The 24,977-nt window shown below is 40.6% G+C and overlaps 2 protein-coding genes across 5 annotated transcripts in view; both read right to left on the bottom strand.

Moving 5' to 3' along the window:
- Positions 1-15: 15 nt before the first annotated feature.
- On the bottom strand, positions 16-5,983 carry LOC109627714 (uncharacterized). Of its 4 annotated transcripts, none has more exons than XM_020084471.2 (9): positions 5,846-5,983; positions 5,613-5,657; positions 3,763-4,096; positions 3,149-3,250; positions 2,983-3,039; positions 2,243-2,348; positions 1,627-1,696; positions 1,445-1,523; positions 16-1,132 (listed from the first exon to the last, which is right to left on the bottom strand). In XM_020084471.2, the coding sequence occupies exons 3-9, from the start codon at positions 3,978-3,980 to the stop codon at positions 841-843; spliced, it is 924 nt and encodes a 307-aa protein (XP_019940030.2). In that variant the 5' UTR covers positions 3,981-4,096; positions 5,613-5,657; positions 5,846-5,983; the 3' UTR covers positions 16-840. The 4 variants fall into 4 exon arrangements, with proteins under 4 accessions (XP_019940030.2, XP_019940031.2, XP_019940032.2 ...); XM_020084472.2 differs by having other exon boundaries at positions 5,752-5,947; XM_020084473.2 differs by lacking the exon at positions 5,613-5,657 and having other exon boundaries at positions 5,846-5,982.
- A 1,324-nt stretch (positions 5,984-7,307) lies between these two features.
- Positions 7,308-24,977, bottom strand: part of LOC109627350 (E3 ubiquitin-protein ligase SMURF2) — a 61,196-nt gene continuing 43,526 nt past the window's right edge. The window contains exons 11-20 of the mRNA XM_069530275.1: positions 24,327-24,380; positions 17,059-17,272; positions 13,287-13,390; positions 13,054-13,168; positions 12,483-12,661; positions 11,805-11,942; positions 11,504-11,624; positions 11,078-11,279; positions 10,282-10,357; positions 7,308-10,164 (exon numbers count right to left, since the gene is read on the bottom strand). Of these exons, the coding sequence (XP_069386376.1) occupies positions 10,065-10,164; positions 10,282-10,357; positions 11,078-11,279; positions 11,504-11,624; positions 11,805-11,942; positions 12,483-12,661; positions 13,054-13,168; positions 13,287-13,390; positions 17,059-17,272; positions 24,327-24,380 (1,303 nt within the window). The 3' untranslated portion in view covers positions 7,308-10,064. The remainder of the gene's footprint in view (positions 10,165-10,281; positions 10,358-11,077; positions 11,280-11,503; positions 11,625-11,804; positions 11,943-12,482; positions 12,662-13,053; positions 13,169-13,286; positions 13,391-17,058; positions 17,273-24,326; positions 24,381-24,977) is intronic.

Here is a 24,977-nt window from a genome sequence, read left to right on the forward strand (position 1 = left end):
TACAGAGGGTGCATGTTGTTATTTTAGTATTTTATTGAAGTTTCATCATTTTAAAATCCATTTGACCAAAAAGTATCAAAACATGGGAATTTTATATCTGATGGTGTAAAAAAACCAAAGCAAAATTTTGAATAACAAGGAGAAAAACAAAATCACTGTAGATTCACACATGTACTGACTGTTCCTGATAGAGGGAGTTCCTTTAAGAACATGTATGGAGAATAGAAAAAAAAACAGATTTTGGTTGACTGACTGAAAAATAAAAGCCTAAAACACGTCCTATTTACACCTGATACTAATGTGTCATGTGTATCTAATAACATTATCTGGATTAAGATCCTCAGACCTTTGCATTGACTCCTGGTTCTAAAAGTGGTTTTCCTGCAGTTTGGCAACTTGTCAACAAACGTGAACATTTCAAGTTAAATCCAGATGTAAAGGGATCTTGAGTTTGAACCATTAACATTAAATGAGTGTTTCTTTCTTCATTTTTCAATATTGCTTGTTCAAGCAGCTTGATGACGACTGAAGAAACAAATCAACGCGGCCAAAAAAGAAAAGCGAACAAGTGGATCCATCTTTGCTGTTGTGTTTAACTGTCAGAATCACATTCTCCAGTGGAGGGCAACGTGTGGCATTAACAGACCATACTAGAAAAGGCATTATCTCCTCCTAGTTTGCATCAGATGGTTCTTTAAACGTGTGATGGCATCTGTAAATAATTAATGGCGAGAGAATGTGAAGACGTTCCAGAGAAACGCAGCATAATACCCAGAAGTCCAGCTGAATCCAGAGTTAAAACAGGAAATCATCTGGAACGTGTTGCTCATTCCTGACACATCACCTCCTCGGAGACGGAGGTGATGTGTCTGCCTGTTCGTGGGCTGTGTCGTTACCATTGATCTGCCAATCACTATCGTCTTTGTTGTCGTCGTCCTCATCTTCATCATGTTTCTCATCATCGTCTGGCAGGTTAGTCCATTCAAAGCTGCTCCGACAGAAACTACAATCCTGGAAAACGACCAGCTTCAGTCCTTTAACATATTTAGTAACTTTACATTGTCTGCTGCATTCCCGACACGACCTGAACAGCTGGAGGATGCAGGCTTCATCCACGATGAACTCCGAGGGGCTGTGAGAGAAAAGATGCAACAGTCAGTCACAGGAGAGGTGAGCGCCCTCGTTTCAGTCTGTTCTATAGAGTGTGACAGTGACCGCCCACTTGTAGAATAGCTCCTATGAAAGAGTTTTATGTCTGAAAGCAGTTCAACCAGCTGCGAGAAGAATCGGGACCATAGACCATTTGATTCAGAAGAAAGAACATTTGCAGCATATAACATCACTCACTATCTCGTAGCTTCTGGAAAAGAAAATGTTTTTGTTTTTTTTTCGTCTGAGTAAATGCTGTCGTGCTCTTTATATTATTAGCATTACATCATCGTACCTCCCTAAGTCCACCAGGTAACGTCCGTCTCCCACACTTAAAGAGGTGCTGAATTCTTCATCCTCATCTTCTTCCATATCTGTGGATCCATTTCAAACAGACATTAGTGATGACGTCGCTCTGTGAACAAACCGATCTTCAGATTGTTTTTCTGGAGTTTTAGGAACGTGACGTCGACTCACCGTCATTTTCTGACGTCTGCTCATCTTGACTGCCCGCTCTTTCACCAGCTGCACCTTCTTTCACTCGCTCCTTAAAACGGGACGAATAACAGAAATCCATCAGCACAGATCAGTAGAAACAGGCAACAGCACTGGATCGATTAAATCATACTGGAAAGATACCAAATATAACATGCAAACGAGAAAGTGAATGAAGGAGATCATCAACACAGGTGGAAAATCAATCTTTTTAACTTCCACTCAAATGGAAACAATCTGGTTTTATAAACAGGCTGAAAGCAGCAGCTCACTTCCGAGCTGCTTCAGAAACTCGATGATGACTGATCAGTGTGTAATGTTTTCAGATAGAAACTATAACATGGTGAGACATCCACCGTGAAGTGGTGCAGACAAGACAAGCTGCTAAAACAAGCTAAAATGATGGGAGGACATTCTTTGTATGATACAAACAACAGTGTGTATATTGTATCGCTTTAAATGAACTTAATTAAAAAGCAGGAGTTGTAATTCTCCCATTCTCACATTATTAAAGCAAACTAACTTGTGCTACAAAGAGACACTGTCAAGCTTTTTTCTTGTTATAACGTGAAATGTTTCATGTTTCAGTCACGTTTACCTTTGCATTTCCAGACGACTGAAAAGAAGGAGCAGCGAGAGTCCCCCACTCAGCTTCAAGTGGTGAATTCATGAGTGGGTGTTCATAATCCATACTATCACAATCACTGCACAAACACACGAAGAAGCATCGATTACCTGCACGTCAGTGTATTTGAGAAATGATTTATAAAATTCATTCATTCAAGTGCACCCAAACTTTTCACTTAAAGCACTGCAAGAATATGATGTCAGACTCTTTAGAAGCAGAATTGTCTGTGGCAGAGACGATGTTTGCTTCTGAACCCAACTCTTTGTCACCGAGCAGATTTGCACAAACAAGCTTTGACACACTAAGGAAACGGGGAAACACCTGATATCACAGCCTGTGCATTCAAATACATTATGAAAACAATTGTAAGCAGAAATAAAAAGATGCAAATAAAGATTTATAAGAGAAATTTAATCCACACATTCATAGATCTATGCACACATTTGTAGATGTTTCTGTAGAAATCTCACGACACGTTTTAGACTGTTACAAATCTGATAATGCACAAATACATTGAGAAACAGCAACACAGCTCTCCACACACATACTACTACAATATTGGCCCCAAACCTTTCACTAACATATTCCAAACAACTGACCACTGACCCCAATCAGGTCCTGATGACATGTGACTTTAGTCCCCATGACCTGAGCAACAGATGAGGGGATGGACAAACAGACACGTAGCGTAAAGACATTATGACTGTTACCTTCGTTCAAGGCCCTGAGCTTCTGTGGCTTCTGTTTTGACATTCAGATGTTCACCTCTGTAAAGAAGAACCAGAGCGTGTTCTAGAACACATGGAGATGCAACTGCACACAAAACATCCATCACCTAGTTGGTAGTGAAACATGTTAGCACAATGTGACACTTGCCTGTACATCCAACTCGAAGCACCGAGGCCACACACAGCTGGAGCTGTGACCTGAACCGGTTTCTCATTCATGTGAGTCAGTGGTGCAAGATCTCTCTCATAGCTGGAGAAACAAGAGCAACATCAAGAAGATTACAGCTCCATGACACAATCACAGCTTCATCACATCATGTGAGGTCCTGAGGAGCTGGGAGAATTTCAACCGGACAGCTACAAGCATGATCCTGGACATGGATCGATAACCTGGAATATCTACTGTACGCCAAGTGTCTGTTATGAATACATACTATCAGTTTCATAAAGGCCTGAAGGTCTTCTTCCTTCTGATTTGGTCACAAAGTACAACTTTGATAATTTTATTAGAATCAATACATGTTCCACCTGGACTGTAAAATGTAAAGTGTCATGTTAAGTGTTTTTTCATTTCCGTTTGGTTTACTCATATTTTAGGTTTAAATTAAAAGCTATATCATTGTTTTGGAACAAAAATATAAACTTACATTTCTGATGGCACTTGTATATTTTTCAACATTGACATGAGGGAAGGAAACTATGCCCTCAGCCACGTTCCAGCTAAATCTAGAAAACAACAAAATGAACTCTGGGCTCAATTACCTGTCCAGAAGATAAAAGGCAACGTCAGCATGGCTCTTAAAACATTTATCCCTCAGCAGCGATTTCCATTTGGGATAGGCAGCACCAAGAGTTATCCTCGATTTCTGGAGCCGCTTGAGCCGATTCAGTCTTGCCTCTTCGCGTTTTTCCTTCTTTGTGAGCAAGGGATCAGGCTCTTTGGGTTTTTCTTGTGCTAAACAATAATTGTGTTGAAACATCGTCAGCCAGCACCAGCAGCCACTGATTCCTCTTCTTCTTCAGTTTTACAATCCGTGCTATGGCGCCACCAAATTCAAGCGATCACTTCAGTGGCGCCGTGGAACAGGACACGCTCCTGTGTAGATATGAAGTTATATTATAACTTAATATAATATAACAACAACATGATGATTCGTTGTAACAGGAAACTAATGATTTCTACAAAGGTCCCCTAAATCCTACAGTGGTCATTTAATGCAGTCATCGGCTGCAGCATCAGGAAGTGGTTCAGTAACACTAAAAAGGTGAAGCGGTTTTCACACATGACCTCCAGAGGTTGTTGTTTCTCTGGAGGTTGCCTTTCGCACGTGAACATCGCAGTAGGAGATTCTCCTCTCAGACGCGTTCATAACATCACAGAAATCTCCCGAGCGTTCAGGTAAGGCGTGACGCAGCAGACAGAAGCAGGGTGTAACATTTACATTCTGCTGCGAGGCCACATGTATTTGTTTACAGTACATCATCAGCGTCGTCCCTTGTCACCAAAAGCTCTCTAGATATGTTTGTCTGTGTCTTCTACACGTACAATGAAAGAAACATCATCCACACACCGATTCGCTCACTGTGAATCCTGCAGAGGATTTCCTGCTCTGTTCGCACATCAGCTCGTGTCGACGTTCTCCAGGGTAAATAAAGTCCGAAGCCTCTCACTATGACAAATGAGAAGCTCCGGACTTTCTGCAGAGTTTCTGTGGCCAGTGGATAAAAAACGATAAGAACCATGTGAGACCACAGCAGGAGATCCTCTGAGGGATTCAACTCAAGCAAGCAGGCGTGTTGATGACGTTTCTAACAGACACACAAAAAAGAATAGAAACATCTCCGGATGAAAAAGCAAAGCAATACACGCAGACGACCCCCACACAGTTGTCAAGAAAGCTTTTAATGATAACGGAAAGCGTCAATGGCGTAAGAGATTCCTGCAAAACCAGAACCGCAAATCTAGGACCCTGTGGTTTTTGTGACAGCGTGGCGTGATGTAACCAAGTTGGTTAACAATTCTGAAGTCCTAGACGAGACAACGCACAGAGTGTGCCTACTGAATGTGACTTCAGCTTTAATTGTATCACATGAAAAAATGGATAGTTTCTTAAAACTCTCAGCAGTGGGTTTGTAGCTAACCTAAGTGTGAGTCAACCAGTAAAACCCCCTATCCTTCCACTCTTAACCATAAAGAGCCTCCATGATGCACTCGCAAACCCACCAAACTTAATTAACAAGAAGCAAATCAATCATTGTCAAACCCACATGATTCATGGTCTACCACAAGGAATTAAGGGTTTGTTTTGACAAAACTAGAACAGATTACTGTTGAAACTGGGGAGACACATCCCAGGATGGTCTCAGAATGTACGATGATCAAATCAGTTCTTTGTTGTTTGTTTGTGGACATGTTGTAAACAACATGTTGTTGTTTACAACATGTTGTTCTAACATGTTGCAAAGAACAACATGTGATCTCTGTAGCAGAATCATTGAGCTCCACCTCCTCTACCTGCTGCACCACCCCTCACCTCAAAACCCCGGAAATGTCTGTGTCCGGAGAAAGTTTGACTCAAAGCTGCGAGTGAGTGAACAGCAGCGTCACTCACCATGTGTCAGCCCTGCTCTGTCAGCTCCACCTGACTCACAGACACCTGCAGGAAGAAAACATCAAGTTCCTAAAAACACGAACAACAGCCTTGTGTGTCACATTAGCTCAGAAGCTAAGTCAGTAGTTAGCTAACACACCGGAACAATAAATCCGTCTCTGGCTTCGTTTTCACACCGGAACGTTTCTTCACTTGTTGATACTTGTTTCAATGTGACACCGACTTCTTCTCACCTCGTTGAAAGCTTCAGTCTCTGTCTCTTTCTTCCTCCAGCCTCAGTTTTCTCTTCCAGCGGCAGGCGCCATGTTTGTGAAGACGGCAGAGACGTCACTTCCGGGTGAACCAACTGGACACAAAATGAGCTGTGTTGCAGGAGGCCACTAGGGGGCGATGCAGGCACACTGGATACATATGAATTCAAAGAGTATAACTTCATCTCACTTCCTGGTTTGGTGTTATGGTTCTGACCTGGCTCACGTGTGCACTGCTTCATTATTAGTGACTGATCTAATGATGATGATGATGATGAGTCCATGAAATGATCACCAAGGTTAACAAACAATAATAATAAAGCGATTTCAGAGCAGTTAATTCAGACAGTAAAATCCTGCTCTAATAACCAAGATGAAAATACTGACCTGAATATAAGTGATTTACTTTTGATTCCCCGGTCATAGTCAGTTCTTCTAAGTTTAATGGTTTTATAGTTGTTGAGCTTGCATAATAATACTCATAATAATAATAATTATATTTACACAACACTATTCTAAACAAGGTGCTTCAGGCAGACATTTAAAATAAACCAAAGCAATATTTAGTCAAATTACTCCACAAGACAAAAACAATCAGACAAAAACACCCACATCTGACACTAGTTACTGTTTACTTTGTGTACTTCTTATACATGTGATTTGTTGTGACAATGAAGCAAAAGCTAATGATTAAAATGCACTTATATAAGTTCATTTTTCTGATGATACTTATTTACAAGGATTTTTGCTTGTAATGGAGTTTTATAACATAAATATTTTATTAATCCCCATAAGGATGTGAGATGTAAGACTATGAATACATCTTCAAACCACCCATGTTTACACATGATTATATGTATCTTAAATTCACAGTCATTTAATATTTGAAGGTTCATACGTATATGTTGACCATGTGTGAGTTGTCGCATTAACATGATATTTAATCCTATTGTTTATTTCAGTAAACAATTACACTATGAAAATCACATGAACGTTTCAGCAGTAAAAAAAAAAGACAGTGATAGATGTGTTTCTATAAAACGTAATGCTGTGAGGTCCAAACAGCATAGTTTTATTGCTCAGCTTTCTGCAAGGGTACAAGAAGTTTATTACATTGCTTCTTTATTGTCCTTATGTACAGGTGTCAGTTACAAGCTCACAGAGCAGCTGATGTGAAAAACTATGAACACGTATACTGTCGTAATAAATACAAAAACAGAGAGAAGATCAAAGAAATAAAACATGGTGCAGTTAAAAAAAGGTTTGTTTTATACTGAATTCAATCCAAAGTCATTTTCACATACGCTGCACACACACAGATTAAACTGCACATTAAAGTAAATCTGTGCTAAAACTGTGGGGGGGGGGCTTGTTGTTTGTAACAAATTAAACATAACGACTCGTAATTGAGATCAGAAGATTAATCAGATCAGAAAAGACAAAAATCAAAGATTGATCAATTTAACACTGATAATTTTGAATAGATTATGTGTGAATGTATAATTTGGCTGCTGGACTGAGGAGACGTGTGATTTCCCCTCGTCTAAGTTTTCAACCCCCACAATATTTTGCACTGCAGACTGAACCAGCCAGAAAACGTGGTGCCGACGCAAAGTAACAAAGAGCAGAAGAGAACTGTGTGCACTGGACAAACATACGTGTGTGTGTGTGTGTGTGTGGATATCAAGAACATGTGTGTATATATACACGTTATCTACAAAAAAGATCAATCAGTCCATTAACTATTTGGTGAATAGAAGGAAGTGTCTGATTATAACTTGGAGCCCAAATATGCATATTATGTGCAAAAGAACTAGTGATGCATTTCTTCTCTGCCTCTGAGGGAAGTTATTATTAAAGGTAAAAGTCTCTGTTACTGTAAAAAAAAAAAAAAGACGATGATGTCACTGTATTGTTCTTGTTTTGTCTCACAATGACCACAAACAAATAAAAAGAAGGTTTTCTGAGTGCCGGCTGACAAACTGTTCACGGTTGCAAATAAATGCAGAATACATATTAAAAAAAAAAGATTTTACTGATTTTTCTGAGTCAACATATCTTCCAAGAGTAATAATTAAGTAAATAAATAGGCTTGAGCTCTCTAGCTTTAGTTCATGCAGAGGTTTTTTTTAAAGTTTGGCTCTGGTGATGGAGATTCTTCTCACTGTGGCCTCACGGGTTTTAACATTTTCACTGCGTCGCATCAGTGGGCAGATAACTGCCGACATCTGCAGCTCTGAGGATGCTAGGACGCCGACGGCCTTCAGGCTGTTTCCTCGCCATTTCAAAATTCATGTGGCAAACAGACCCGTGCGTATGAAACAATGTGGTCGTCTGTGCTGTTTGGTATTTAATGGTGACACAGATGTCAGGAGCAGCAAATATGGCCTTTCTTGTTGTTCTCCTATGAAAGTGTGTGTGTGTGTGTGTGTGTGTGTGTGTGTCTGTGTGTGTGTGTGTGTGTGTGTGTGTGTGTGTGTGTGTGTGTGTCAAGAAGTGACTGTGATCAACATCTCACTTTAAATCTCACTCTACAGTGAGTCTAACCACAGGTCCTCTGAAACATAGTTTCCGTTTAAACCAGTTCGACTCCTTCTCACATACTAACCTCATAAATGTTTAAAAAAAAAAAAGAGCAACTTCACCTGAGAATGCAAAGAGGTCTGTGACAGACAGCAACATGCTTGCATTTAAATTGAACAGAAAAAGAAAAAAAGCAACAATATACAAAATAGCTATGCATTTGTACATATATATATACTCAAACATTACATGTATATAGATACTTTTTACTCTGTATATTTCTAATGTAATCGATTAGCAAATAAAAACATGATATATTTGAATCTAAGGTGAAGAAAGCCGTCCTGACATCACTGCTGAGTTTGTAAAGTGCTCTAAAGTGACATGAGAGAGAAAAGAAATACTTCTACTTTATTCAACTGATGAAAAGAGACGTCCACCTTTAAAGGATTTTTAATGACGCCTGTCCCGACGACGGATGTGCCCTGCACTTATGATCCTGCAGGAAGTGTATTGAGCTACACTGGGTTGGATAGAATGAAAAGAAAAAAAAAGAAAAACATGCATACTTTTAACCGCTGGAGAAAAGGAAGACGAACCGGAATCAAACTGTGAGGTTCAATTAGCTTCACGGTGACATACACAGGTTACCGTGTCAGCAGAGGTGAAGGGGAGCTCGTTTACAAAATGTCTACCTTCCTTACACACATACGTACATTTGTGTAAACATGCAGAAACGCACAGACACACACAGGTTTACGAGAGCTGTGGCCAAAGTGTGCAGTGATTCAGGATTGAAAAAACAAGATCTAAGCCTCCTTCTTATTCTTCTTCACCAGAGTCCGTCATCCTCTCATCTTTGAACAATTACCACGAGCTCGACTCGAAAACGCCACAAGACCTAAGACCTGCTGTGCAGCCGAGTGGGTCTGTGAGAGTTTCATTTCAAAATGACATTTACCATTTTTATTCTATGTTTTAACAGGTACAAAATAACTGCTGGTGTATAAATTGAACTAATTATGAAACATTGTTCTATTCTGATGGGAATGATGTGAGCAGTCAACAAATGATGGAGATCATTTTGGAATAAAACCCGTCACATGTCAAAGCGTTCTACTGAGGTAGGATGAATTGGTGGCAACCTGTACTGTTTGAGGTTGACATGGCTACTTAGGGCAAGATCTGGCTACCAGCGACGTTACATATTCAGTAGCATGACAAGGATCCTTTAATCAGCTCAAAATGCAAAACAAAAAATAGAGCCTCACTTCCTCAAATGCCTCATTTTTTTTAAAACACTCGAACTGTAAGTTGATAATCTGCTTCCTTATATGATTAGACTCAAAGTAAGGTGACCAGACAGAGTGTCTGTCCACTCCACGTGATAAGAAAATTGATTTAGGAATCGCTGCAGCTCTTAATTTGCTCTCTGTATTTCACATGATCGACACCAAAACATTAACAAATAAGACAAAAAGGATGTGATGATTCTAGCAGCTGTTCAAACGTGACGTGGACAGCGGTGAGATAAGAGGAAGACTGCAGGCTGGTCAAAGATAAACGTGTCCGACTCACAGTGAGCCCGTCGGCATGTCGCAATTACAATAATAAATCTATCAGAGTCTGGCACACAGGTACACATGTTCATGCACAAACACACTCTCCTATGCGTCTCTCATTCCACTGCAAAGCCGCACGTCTCCTCAATAGCCGTTAGCAGCTTGTCGTACAGCTTGTCGTAGCTCTCGTAGGGCGGAATGTCAATCCGGTTGAAGCTGGAGAGAAGGAGAGAGTGAATGAAGCTACGAAAGAAAGGTATTGTTTGGCATTATTGTGATAAAATAAGCGTGTGTGTGTTTGTGTGTGTGCGTGCAGGTGCATGTGACACACACCAGGTATGAGCTTTGGGCAGATTGTTGGCGTTGGCATCGATCTGATGGATGGTGAAGAGTCTTGGTCCTGCAGCACCTGCAGTCAGAACACAAATCCAGCATCCACCCTCAGTGTGTAATCGAGCCGTTGATCCACTGCTCACGTCAGAAGCGTTTTTATCTAATGCTTCTTTTACTGATCTTTCAATAAATAATTCTATGATAAATAATATCTGAGCATTAAACATGTTCAACATTATATATCTTTAGTCTGAGCCACATCATGGTTTTTATAGCAGCTGCGGGTTTTGAACGGTAACACTGACATCAATTGTTTGTCTTTGTGGCCTCAATCTGTAGAGGTCAGTCTTACTTTATTATTACAGAAGCAAAGTGCTTCACTTGAGAAAAAAAATCTGCTCTGCTCTTCTGAATGGATGAGATTATATTTCACGTTATTAGTTTATCGGCTTTGTTCAACCAAGTAGAACAGAAGTTGAACCAGAACCAGGGCAGGATGTCAGCTCTCTAAAGCTAGTTTGAGAAACAAAAATAACACTTATCTAAATTATTTGGATTAAAGCCAAACTTTGATAAAAGAACTATTATGAGAACAGGAATACTTAGAGGAAGAGATAACAATCACATTTATTAATCTGGAAAATCTCATTAAAAGGAAAGAGCACATAGACTCTTGAAAGTCCTCACATCATTTATCTTTCTTTAAATGTTTTTGAACCAGTCTGAGAAAACCTGAGTTTGACCTTTCAGCAGCGGTCAAACTAAAAGACATGTCATCACAAAGACAGATAAATACCTTGTAAAGCCTTGAAGCCTTGCAGCGGGACTCTGGATGAGCCAGTGACAAACTGCAGCAGCCGAGCCCTCCTCTCCTCGTCGAACGACTCCACGGCTTTCCAGAACCACTTCACGATGTTGCTGTCGGGGGTGCAGTGCTTCAGACGGGTGTTGGACTTCCAGTCTGAGATGTCGATCTTTCCCAGGCCGCACACTATCAGCTGAAAGTAGAGAGGGCCAGAGAAAATGAATATAAACACATTAATAAATCAGTTTATTAGACAAGAGATTGTTGGTGATTTTCTGCTGCTGTATTTTCCAATCAAACAGAAAAATAAAGCACAGTGGTAAATGAGGTTAAGTGTGTGTGTGTGTGTGTGTGTGTGTGTGTGTGTGAAGCTGTGTATTGCAGTAAACAGTGTTGAGATGACTCTGAAAGCTATACCTCCAGTTCCTTCTCATCAAAGGCTTTGAGAAGGTGTTCAGGTATAACCTCATTGAAGCCTTTCTGCAAGGCCAGAAACTGAGCCTCGATGCCATGAAGGAAACGCCAGTTCACGTACAACCTGCGGAACAAGAGAGAAGAGGAACAGAGGGGAAGGTGAGAAACATAGAAGTCTTCCGTCAGCTTCTCAAACAACAAAATCCAGACTCATGTTCACCATGCTGAGTCAAAGGAAACGTGACAGTCTGCACAGCCACTGAAGATCTGTGGGAAAGCAGCGAGGTGATAGTCCTCCTCTTACCTGACGTACTCCTTCTTGGTGTCCTCTGAGACAGGGATACTCTTGCCGTTAGGTTTCAGTTCATGTTGGATGATTTCTCCGTAGGCGTTGTGCTCCACACAGAAAGTGTGGTCCAGGACGCCAGTGATGTCATTGTCCCTGAGCAGAGAGAGACAGAAGGTGACAGTCACGACTGGAATCAGAACTTTATTTGAGCAATTTTTAAACTTTTCATTGTAAGTGGTAATTCAGCAAGAATGAGTCATAAGAACAGGAAACATTATCAATTAGATTATCTACTGGGATATGACTCAGTATCCATATGTGTTCTAAAAAACAATAGCACCTCACAGAAATGGCAAAAGGTACAAACGGATGATGTTCATCTGATGTGGCAGCAGAGGGCACTAAAGTCATTAGAATTGGTTTGGTATTTGTTAAACTGTTGGATGGTGCATCTACAGAATGTCTATCCTGTTTTTAATGCTTAGTGTATATATCAACACACTTGCTTTTTTCCACCCTGTCTACACACTACACACAGCCAGGACAAAGTTGTAGCAAGTTCAAAATGAGCATTGGGAAAATGTGTATTTCCACTCGTTTTAACAAGAAAATAAAATGTGTTTTTTCTCTTTAACATTGTCAGAGTGGAGCATTTGGAAAACAGTGTGTTGCCTGGTAAAAAAAAGGTCTTACAGGATCCAGACGAGGCTGTTGTGGAGATCAGGATCGACAGACTCCATATCGTCCAGCGTGATGGGTTTCCCCAGCAGCTGTTTGTAGAAGGGCAGAGTGAAGCCTCCATCAATGTAGTGGCCGTGGAACACCGCCATTCCCATGATGCGACCCACAAAGTGGAAGTACGAAAGGTGCTCCTGCAGATGAAACCAGAAATATTAATATGAAGGCTTTAATTAATATAAATCAAATCAAAACAAAAATGCACTTTATATATAGCTTCCGTTTTTTGCACACAGCACACTTTACCAAGGATCTAACAAACTACAGCAGGAATATATATACTAAGAAGAATCTGATAACTAAAATAATGTTATGTCACTCTTGCTATTTTATCTAAAGAAATATTTTGCATGATGTCATACGAAAGCTGAAATGTGACTCTAGTTTGAATGTCTAAAGATTTCCTGCCAGGATCTGTGTAGATGTTTAAACAAAAACTTATTTTACATTTTCATTTACATCTAATGACTGAAACACTCACAAATTCACAAAGATGACTATGAAACTAAATAATATAATAAAATACCGGGTTGACGGCAGAGTCAGGATTAATCTGCAGAGTGTAGATGTCATCTCTGGAATACTGGAACAGGCCGTAATATGGGTTGAGCATCTCATGGGACAGCAGGTATAACCATTCCCTAAAACACACACACACAGACACAGAGACTCACTGTGAAAATGTAGTGTAAACAAACGTAAAGGATGTAATCTGTCTTTTAAAATCACAAAAGCAGAAAAGTAAATACCACAAATTACCTTGCTACCCCACCGTAATCCAGTCCCTCCTCTCCTCTGAACTTGATCATCAGTCTTTTCCAGAGATCCTTTGGACGCATTTTCATCACTTGTCGGTACGACTCCTATGGTTCAACACACAGTCAATCTAATATTAAAAAGTGCATTAACGATGGTCCTTAAATTTTCAAATTTAAAGCTTTGCTGGTGTGTGTGTGTATACAAACATGATGTGAGAAGAAGTTAAATGTCAACAAACAAAAATTCGATTGTTATGGGACTAACAAACCTACAGAGAGCCCATGTACTAATGTTGAGTGGGAGGAAGACTGCAGAAATAACACTGGACTGTTGGAGCTGTGTGTGAGCTGTCACTTCACGCCTAGGTCATGGAACTATGACTGTCAACATGAAAGAATGTTTTCATTGCAGATGTTTTCTTCTTCGCAGTTCAGGATTGACATGTAGAGCAGGGGAAGGAAAACAGACTGGTACGATGTCACAATAGCTTAGTCCTGGACAATATTAGCATTCAAGGATAATTCAAAACTATCTTTTTTTAATTGGTACATTTTCTTTTGGAGGGTTAAGGGCAGATGATGCCACATATTGCTAAACCTTATGAGGCAAAATGTGGTTCGTGAATATGGTATATACAAACAAAATGTTTGATTGATTGATTGATTGATTCTGAATTACAAAAAAAAAAAAAAAAATGTACACACAGAGAAGACTGATGTCCATAATGGAGCAGCATGAATCAAGATTGACAAAATCCAGGGGAACAACATAAAGTTTGTAACAAGAGTTGAGAAATGACCTGAATGTTGTCGATCTACAACTGCAGGACCAGAGAGAACTGACATACTCAGGCTTGTGTATTTGCTCTGATTCAGATTCAGTCTTAAGATGCTATAAATACACCAGATGTTACTCTCAAGTATTGTCAATGAGGTGTTGGCAGGACTGTGGACAATGTACTGGACTGTTGTGGTGAAGAAGGAGCTGAGCTGCAAGGCTAAGCTTTCAATTTACCTGTCCATCTATGTTCCGACATTTACCTATAGTCATGAGCTCTGGGTAGAGACCGAAAACACAAGTTGCTCATACAAGAGGCTGAAATGAGTTTTCACCGTCAGGTGGCTGGGCTCAGTCTCAGGGATAAGTTGAGGAGTTCAGACATCTGGAGGGAGCTCGGAGTAGAACTGCTGCTCCTTCACTTAGAAAGGGGATAGTTGAGGCTTTCTAATCAGGATGCCTCCTGAGCGCCTTCTATTGGAGGTTAACCAGAGATACCCAACTGTGAGAAGACTCAGTGGTAGACCTAGAACTTGCTGCATGTGCCATCTGGCCTTGGAACGCCTCAAGATCCCCCAGGAGGAGCTCGAAAGCGTGGCTAGGAGAGGGTTGTCAAGAATATCCTGCTTAACAAGCCGCCTCCACAATCAGAGCTCTGATAAGCAGAAGAAAATGGATGGATGGAAAAAAAGTGTTGTTCTAAAATAAAGAAGTAACATTTCTGATGCATTTTGATAATTCTGTAGCTCCTTTTATCAACCCCCCAGTTTCCTCTTTACATTCCTCTATTAATAGCCTATTAACAGAACTACTACGACATTTATCTGAAGCTGCTAACATAAGAGTCAAAGTTTCAGGTTAATATGTAAAGTATCATTCAAAACAGTTACAATGTACAAGTAAAAAATTGATGAGGAAAACAAAATGTATATAAAAAGTGACTAAAATATTTAAAATCCTCATGGCATTAATGGCTGAACGTAAAGAGAGTGAAACATTGTTGATGCAGAGAACATGCATTAAAAGTAAATCACACTATGAGCATTGCAGGTACATGCACACTCACGTGCACACGCTGCCAGTGGTAAAGCTACAGAGCTGGTTCCTGGGTCTGCAAAGCTGGTTTTCACACTTAACTTTCCCCTTCCACAGCTGTCACGTTGAAGGGCGGTGAAGTCATATATTTCATTGCTCTACTTGTAGTTATTAAGTTATGTCTGGCCCCCGCACACTTGCCACTGCTGCCTGAGCTCCTTTTCTCACCCGCTCTTTCCTCCCCCCCTCAAATCCTGTAGCTGTTGAAATCATCCAGAAAGAATGCCTCTGCCTCAGAAGAACAAATGATTGGGAGAGCAAGAAAACGAGAGACGGAGGAGAGGAGAAGAAAAGGAAAAAAGAAACCTTTTTTTGTGGTGTTGTGGAGGTCTTTTTCTTCTGCCTTTCCCTGGAAATCATAAAGTGGTTCCGAGTAGTCGTTCTGCGCTGCCTCGGGCCCTTTTCGGGCAAACATCGTAAACAGGGTAAAAAAATGCCAGTAAAATCCAACTATCTGGGTTTGCCATTGTTCTCATGGATGTTTTAGACTTTAGATGTCAGCATGCGATGCTGTGAATGCTCCATGATGAATTTTACATGATCAATGCACGTCACATAAAATTCATGGTGTGTTAGTTGTGCATGTGTTTTGCAGCTGCGGTCAGATGTTTACTTTTATGGTTTAATGAACATGGAGAAATATTACGTTTGAGTGTCATGTTAATGATCATAACTATGTGAAGACAAGCATTTGCTCTGTTGAAGTGAAACAGTTGAGTGAAGTTTTCGTGATGGTTCATGATCTGTGAACACAAAGGAAGTGTTTGTATTCGTTTTGCATTCTAGCTACTATGACTGCTCTCAGGAACATTAGGCTACTAAATCAACTGCATTGTTAGCATCATGCATGGCTGTATAGAGTGAGATATATGTTGCACGTGCTACAAAAGAACTTTGGCGATGAACACATTTACTGCTGTAGCACCGATGTGATACAGTTTTTGTGTACTTTTGTTTGAAACAGCTCTATTTGTGTGAACTGTGATGTGAGACTTTGTGTACTTGCTTGTGTTTGAGTTGGACTGAAGACATAATGTTATTCTACTTCCAAGTTGTTGTCTGTCATGTGAATAAAAACCATGGTTATCAAAACCATACTCCCATCTATTCATTATCTATTGCATTTATTATCCTATCCTTTGAGGGTTGTGGGGGGAGCCAATTCCAGCTGACGAAAGACGAGAGGCGGTGTAGACCCAGGACAGGTCACCAGCGTATCACAGGGCCAACATACAGAGACAAACAACCATTCACACTCACCATCACACCTACTGTCAATTCAGAGTTTCATACTAACCTTACTTCAATCTGAGAGGAAGTAGTATCTAAAGAAAACCCACCCTGCCATGGGTAGAACATCTGAGCACAGATAAACCCTGGCCGAACCAGGATTCAAACCAGGAACCTTTTTGCTGTGAGGCGCCAGTGCTAACCACCACATCACCGTTCCACAAACCCATTCATCAGACGCCAAGTCACACAATTCTGTACAAATAATCCATTCTTTTTCACCAAAGACATTACAATGTGGTAAATTATCATTGATGAAGGAATACGAAGTAGTATTTTCATGTCGTTAATCATATGTGTGCACACACGCACAAACACACAACTTCCCAAGTTTGTTTTTGTTCTCTAATTAGTAATTTACACACTTTTTTAATCCAATATAAATATATATATATATTTAAGAACTGCCAATATGAACATATTGATGTTTTTATTTAAGTGCACTATACTTACCAACTTTGTGGCCTGTGCTACAACACTATCAAGCTCTATAGCACCAGTGCTATGTGGAAAAAAGGACAAAAAATGTACAGCCTGGTTTTGTGTTAATCAGTGTATGAAAGAGTCATCCTCCACTGAGTTGCGCAATACATGTTGTTCTTTTTAATACCTCGAATATCTCCTCACGGCAGACCTCGATGCGACAGTGGCCAGCCTGGGGTTGCTGCTGAGACAGTTCCTGCCGCAGGATCTTCAGCTTCTGCACCAGGTCCCTCTTGTATTTGGGCACTGTCAGGCACTCTGCTTCTTCGGGTAACTGTGCTGGCGACAGAGCTTGCTGGGGGGCCCCAGGACCACCCTGGTCCTTCAACTGAGGCGGATGACTGGAAGGAAGAAGGCGGTTGAAAAGGAGGTGGAAGATGAGCAGTCAGGGAGAGGGGGAGGGGAGGAGTCCGGGGGAGATCAGCAGAGTGTGAAGTGAGTGACATGAAAAAGGGACAGAAGGGAAAAGACAGAACAGTAAAGTGTCAGCATGATTTATCATCCACTTAAAAAGCAGTAATGAATAGTTTGTCCTGAGCTGCCCTCCAAAGGCCAATGTCGGTTCGGTGTACTGCAGCCATTTACTGTCACATGGTCAGGGGAATGTTTTTTTAAAGCACTGTTTTGGTGGAGGCAACAAATTTATACAAAGAAAAAGGTAAGAGGGATACGTCCTGTAGGGAATTCCACAGCCCCTTTATCTCAGATACCCTCAAACCGCTGAACCAGGGAGTTTGGTAAGAAATTCCCTCACCCTCCTGTCAAAGCAAAGAGCCCTGAAATATCAACACCAGGAAAGACAGAGTGAGGGGGATAAAACCTGAGTGGGCAGAGAGAGGGAGAAACAGAAAGGAAGAAAAGAAGAGTGGTGTAAGAGTAGCTGTTGCCTCTGGCTAGTTTCTCTCAATGTCTAACCTCTCAAACTTTCATTTTTTATATATCCTTCAAATATTCAGCTGTGTGCGTCATCAAATCTTTTGCATCCCAAAAAATCTTAACTTCTTGTTTAAAGCCTACAGAAGCTGACGGACATGATTGATTTCCAATCTGGAAACCCCTGCCCACCATCAACCATGAAAGAAACTTACATCGTCCAACCAATTGAGCTGCTTTCCTTAATCATATCCAACAGTCTTTTTGTCAGTCAACATGGCACATGATCTCTCTGGGCTACAAAAGATGTTCTGATAAATGTTAAATCCAGGCTCTGCTCTGTGTTCATGTGTTTGCCTGGCCAAAGTGCAGCCTTGTTTTGCAATTTCAGATGAGCAAGGTTAAGTGAGGGAAAGAGTGTGATCTGGGAAACACGCCTGTCACTGAGGATCTTAACTCTTAACTTAACTCTGCGCTCTATCCACTTCTGATCTGTTGCCATTCAGAGCCTGTATATTCAGAGAAAGTTTGAGATGCATTCTTATTCACTCTTGGCAGAGATGTGTGCCATGGTCAGTGTTGTAGTTCTGGCCTCCTCTGGCACTCACTGTGGTGTTGGTGGTGAGATGCCTGGGTGGGCCTCGTAAAAACATAATCTCACAGGACAGCAGCCCTCGTTTCGCTGCAATGAGACGCTCAGCCAGCAGATGACTTCTAGAAAAGAGGCGACTGTCCTCCGCTGGGAGAGGAGTGTTGAGGCTGCTGCTGCTGGCCAAACAAAGACGGCACACCAAGAGGCCTGAATTGGTATCTAAAGGAAGGAGAGGCCTTCTGAGGTAGCAGCATGTAGCCACCCACGTGTTGCAACACTCATTGTACATTTGGGTTCTTTGGTTCAGTTGGTTGAAAAAGGCCTCATCTATACGGGCTTTCCAAACTAAATGGGTGCAGTGTTTCACCAGTCTATCCCTGTATAATCAAGTCCACTGCTATTTATTTTATTGGCAGGCGCTGAGGCTCCAAGCATGTCAAAGAAAGGGTAAGACTGCAACAGAGCAGTCCTGAAAACCACTTAAGGAAGGAGGAGGGGAAGAAAAGATGACCTTAAAACAAAACGGAATAAGTTGCTCTTGGCTGGGAGGTTCAAGAAGCATATAATAAAGCATAATTTCAGCGCAGTTTTTTTCCCTTCTGAGGACACGGTGTAATTAAAAATACGTTTCGACATAGTTCATCGTCTCTGGTTTCCAAACGGGACGAGCTCTGCATATTTGATGGTAAATATAGAAAATACAAGCACAGCAAAGCTGAAAAATCTGCCTGAGAGAAAAAAAAGGTTCCAATTGCTGTGACAGCTCGGGTGAAATACGAAGTTTGGAAAGAAATATAAACTTTCAAATTCAATGTAAGAGCCAGAGGATTTTATTATTGTTATTCCAAGGTGGAAGGAACGGGAGGAAAGAAGCTGAAGAAGTCAAGAAATGAGGGAGTGAACATTTTCCTGAACTGGATCACCTGCACCTGAACCTGCGGAGTCATGATCGGCCTCCATCCTCTGTGCAGTGGAGGCAGACTGGGTGTGTGTGTCAGTCGAGAGGGAGCAGGCACACAAGAGCTAGTCTGCATGTATGTTTGTGTAAGACAAAGTATACTCGCCCCTTTTACTGTGGCAGCTGGCACAGGTGGGCTGCAGTGAGTGTTGAGTAAGTGTAGGGGTGTGAAAGCCACACCAGCCGCCACAACACACCCACTCTGCACCCCCTCCCCACCCAGCCCAGAGAATCAAAGGGTCCTTTATGAGTTGTTCTGCTCAGAGTATCAGCTGGTGCCCTGCTCTTTACACTGGCCCGGAAACCAGGGGAGGGCAGAGATGTGAGGCAAAAAGTGCCAATACTGCCGACTCTGCACAACGTGGAGGCAATGTGTACATATATACAGTATGTGTGTGTGTGTGAGTGTGTTATTTACTTGGATATGTGTGTTTTGCCAGTTAAGATGTGACCTCTAACATTTTTTCCAACTGCCAAGCGCCCACATCTGCACACTACCTTCTCCAAAAGTACATGAAGCACAGGAAACCAGCAGCAGACAGACTGTGGTGATGAGACTAAAATATCTGAAGACACTTTCTGAGAATGAAAGATTTGCAAAAATCCACCATGACAGAAAATAATCTGCTTTCATTTGATTTTCATGCACATATCAAGATGGAAAATATGGCAAAGTTACTCAATCAGAACATGTAGACATACTGTATAAACCAGCAGAGTAAAAAAAAAAAGGGTAATCATAAATGACTTGTTTTGAGATAAATCATTTTATAAGTAATTATTATCATACAATATCTAATATCTCTATCAGAATAAAACTTTTCATAATATCACTTGACACAGTGCATATCATAGATATCCTGGGATTTGCTGCTAAACCGGTAATTCCCTTTAGTGTTTATATTTAAAAGGTTAAATATACCACACGCCATAATGTTCCAAATTTAATCACCACTTTTGAACACATCAATGCAAATATCGATGTAAATGCCAGGAAGATTTGTAACACTGTTGGGAAAATACCTGCTGATACCAACTACAATAAAAGCCAGAGCCAAACCAAAATACCTTCAGCAAACACTGATGTAATCTTTCAGACACACTACGAAAAAGGGAGGAAGGAGAGTATCTGAGAAACAGTGTGGCAGACCACAGTAATGTAGCTGTGTCAGACAACTCAAGGCTTTCAACAGTCTGAGGTCAACGACGATGGGGCCGTTGGAGTCACATTTAAACATTTAAACCAAGACGTGTCCTAGTGAATCAAGCGACTAACTGTAGATTCACAGTGATGAAATATCAAATCTGTTCCACGCCATTTAATCTCACAGACGTCTGATGACAGGGTGTAAAACAATACACATGGTCAGAGATGCAAATAAAATCAACAGTTGCCTAAGCTCAAACTATATATAATAACCTTTTTTTTTTTTTACATTTCTCATTATAACATAAGAAATATCTAAATTGGTGTTTTGTTCAGTTGTTGAATTGTACAGCTGTGTGCAGTTCCATTTGCGGCACCATTTGCCGCGCGCACGTTTGAATGCTCATGCATCCATAAAATTAGACCTCATAATTTCAGCTGCAGTTGTGCATGTACCTGCAAGTGGCATACAATGCAGTTCTCATAGTCATGTATCTTTAGTCTGTGTACCATCACTTGGAATCTGTTGCAGGCTACTGGAATAGATTGAATGAATTCTGTAAGAAACGCTGACATAAAATTCCTGGATCCACCCTTTTATTCCAATCCACACCATTGGTTCTTCCCTGACCCATAGCGCATCCTTCTATCAAGTAGTTTTTGTGTAGTCCTACTAATTAAAAGACAGACAAAATGAAAACATAACTGCCTCAGTGGAGGTAATAACTTTAAGCTGAAAACCAGTTAGTAAATTATTGTATGCATTAGGTGCCGTAAACCTTAAAGCTTTCTTTCCCAATTCATTCCGGACTTTGGGAACAAAACACAAAATGTCCATAGAACAAAGATTATGATGTCCATAATTCCAGTTTAAAAGAGATAATAAATAGGTAGCAATTTTGCCCAGAATGGTTTTATATATGAACACATAACAGTGACTGAGGCAATGCATTAATGAGGGAGACCAATTTGCTTTGGATTTAAGTTGACATTGGTGAGTAAGACAATGACACTGTAATTAAATGCCCCATAATAAACACTATATAGTATGTGAAGACAAGTGAGATCACAACAACATCTATGCAATCATAAGATATTAGTAAAAATGCTTTTCTATTTGATTTTGATTTATTCAACCCCACCATTCAATCTCTGTTTATGAAAACAGGTCATTGCATTAAAGCAGAGTAATGATGGTGTGGGTCTATGTGCATGTGGGAATTGACAGAGGAGATGACAGGGTGGGGGAGGTGTAGAGATTAAAGGATGAGAAGGATAGATGGATAGATGACTCTGCAGAAAATTGTAGTGGTTCACAGTTTGACTGGTTGCACTGATTTCTCTTTATACAGCAGAAGCTTCAGTAAACCTGAGCATAAGCAATAATGGGATTAACATTGGCTGTTGCCGCCTCTGTGCGTCCTCTGTATCTCTGCCTGTTGCTGCTGTGGCTGTTGTTTTTAATTGGCCTGCTGTCAGTCACCCAGGGTGTTTGGATTTAAGCCTTACTCCCAGTAAATAATACAACATCATGTCTGGATCATTAAAAGCCTGCCCAAGAAAATATAGCGTTTCAGAGCCAAAGTCAGTCGGCAGTCTCATCAACATACTTTGTACTACACTCTTCTAATTTTATTCTTTTTCTATCACAGAGGGAAAAAATACTTGCATAAATACTGTGTGGGTATTTTTGAAAATTAACTGAAGTTGACACTAAAACTGTCACCAGAGGTATAATAAGGACGAGAAGGACTTAGGCAGAAGTGATGTTACCAGTTTAACAATTGTCAAACTATTGGAGTTTGAGCTCATATACCTTCACAGTCTGCCTATTATACTTTATATTCTAAACATTTTTGGAGAAAAAATGAAGAACACCATGATTTCTTGACCCCTTCATGTTCTACTTTCATTGATTAAAATGTGGCTGATTTGATTATTCATCCTTAAAGCCAGAATAAAATTCTGATTGTCTTAAACTTTTGTCAACACCCTGAAATACCACATATCCCAATTTGGCAAAGACTTCTGTCATTTAATTATCCAGATATAGGCCAAATAAAGGCCAAACAATTCCTGACAAGGCTATTTGTAGAAGTTTTTTTTTATCAATCAGTACATATCTCAAAAAGCTGCATTAAAAATAGAACTTGTTCAATTTGACCTTCCCAAAGCTCTAAGACTTTGTCTGGACTCTCTTAAAATCTCTCCTAATAAGGAGTCAGACAAGCAGTTAATGATCCAGACTGGAGAACATAGCTGAGCTTCAACTCACAACCAGGGGCTATTCTGACACATATGGATACTATTTGACCAAATGACCAGATGTTGATTTCTCAAATGTGTCTGCCGTGCCAGCCGCTGTTATTGCAAGAGATCTTGACTAAGAACTTGTACTAAAAAAGTGAAAAGGGAAAAAAATCCCCACATCTCCATGTTGTAGTGATTTCTGCCTCATACATGTGCAGGCTGGAAGCAAAGGAAACTAGAAGACAGCCAACAAACCTTAAACAATTCTATATTTTAGTTTGGCACACTGTTTTTTTTCTCAGTAATTCATATAAAACAATCTCTTTTTCTTCACAGATGCCTTTACTAGCCATAACTTTCACTAAATGCAAAGTTGAAGAGCATACACACAGCTTAAGTCTTTAGCCCATGTGTGTTCGCTGAGTCTATGAGAACTGGTACTGTGCTAACAGCTGCTGTGCAAACACGTGTTTTGTATTATTCTCCCTAGCGGGGTCGGCTTCATGAGGACTCTCTACTGGCTTAGCTGGCTGCGAACTGAGCACCAGTGAAGGCAGACTCCTGACAGAGAGCACAAACACACTGAAAGATGGACTGACAACTCTCCAATACACACAGCCAGGGTTAGGGGTAGGGTTTAATCTATGGTGGTAATGGGGGTGGTAATGGGGGTGGTAATGGGGGTGGTAATGGGGGTGCACATGCATGAAATACACTCTCACACACAACAGATTCCAACAGCTACACAGGTTAAAGAGTGACAGAGAAATTCTTGCATGAGACCCACACCACAGTTATAACGATGAGGTCTGACTGTCTGTGTGGACGGTAAAAACGTTAGAGACCATAGCTCACAGTAGCGAGAGCACGCAGCAGCTCACAGGAGCGTAAAAATTATGTTCATTATGAAACTGAGGCAGGTCAAATTAGAATATGGCGGGCTGCCACAGTATAGATAATTAATGAGAAACTCTGGTACTTGTCTTACTATAGATTTGAGGGGCAACTTTGGTTCAAAACCATTGTTGTGATGAGATTTTGGCTAATCTTTACTATTTCAAAAGGCTGTTTGACATTTAAGACATGATTTTAGGGTTAAAAAGAGGTTTAGGTTAAAGTAAGGGTTAGGGTAAGGGATTTAGTTGTGATGGTTAAGGTTCAGGTAAAGGGCTAAGGAATGCACTATGTCAATGAGTGTCATGAACAGTGTGTGTTTGTGTGTGTGTGTGTGTGTGTGTGTGTTGAGCTTCAATGAGACTCTCAGGGTCAAATGGAAGATCAGCTCTGAGGAGGTTGCACATGTCTATACAGGAAAACAGACCGACTGGAAGTCAGCATTTTCTATTTATAAATAGGTAACTGTGTGTGTGTGAATGCGTACGAAGCTGTGGTTGACCTGCTGCTGAAACTGCTTTATACGGACAGCTGATAGTATGAAAATGTCTGTGAGTGCTGATCACATTGTTGTACATATATGTCACAGACCATGTGCAAATGTGCAAAGCCATACAGACAGTTTCCTACATGCAAGTGTGGGAATGTGCATATTTGTCAGACAGTGTGTGTGTGGGTTACCTGAGGTTAGTGTTTTGGCTCTCCATGGCCACACGGGAACCATTGGAACTTGGGCTGCAGGAGAAAAGAGGAGGGGAGTAAGAGACAGCGAAAAACAAAGAGGGAGAAAATGACACAAAAAGACGAGGTGAATGACAGAGGAGAGGAATAAAGTATAGAAAACAATGTGGGATATAATTTAAAAAAGGAACAATGAAAGAGGAAAAAGTGATACAGAGGAGAAAAGTCAAATGAATATAAGAAAAAGAATAAGATGAGATGGGAAAAGGAAATGAGAAAAAGGACATGAGTAGAGGAAATATACATTTGGAGGAGAAACAGAAGCAGGAAAAAGGCCAAAACATGAACAAATAAAAGGAGAGAAGATTGAAGAAAAGACAGCAGAGTCGTAAGAATGATGGATAAGAGCAAAGACCATTGGCAGAGACGGGAGACAGAGAGAGAACAGGGAATAAGAAAGTCAGAGAACAAAAATATACAGTGAGATGAATGAAGCCAAAACAGTCATCAGTGATTATCTTACACCACACATTTTCATTACTGAAGGATTGATGAATGTGGTGTGTATCACAGCCTTTTCCCCCCATTTCAGGTTATCCTATCAGGTATCAACAGAGTCATCATGTCCATATTCAGGACAAACAGTGTGAG

Source organism: Paralichthys olivaceus, chromosome 8, assembly GCF_024713975.1.
Source record: "Paralichthys olivaceus isolate ysfri-2021 chromosome 8, ASM2471397v2, whole genome shotgun sequence".
Taxonomy (NCBI): Eukaryota; Metazoa; Chordata; class Actinopteri; order Pleuronectiformes; family Paralichthyidae; genus Paralichthys; species Paralichthys olivaceus.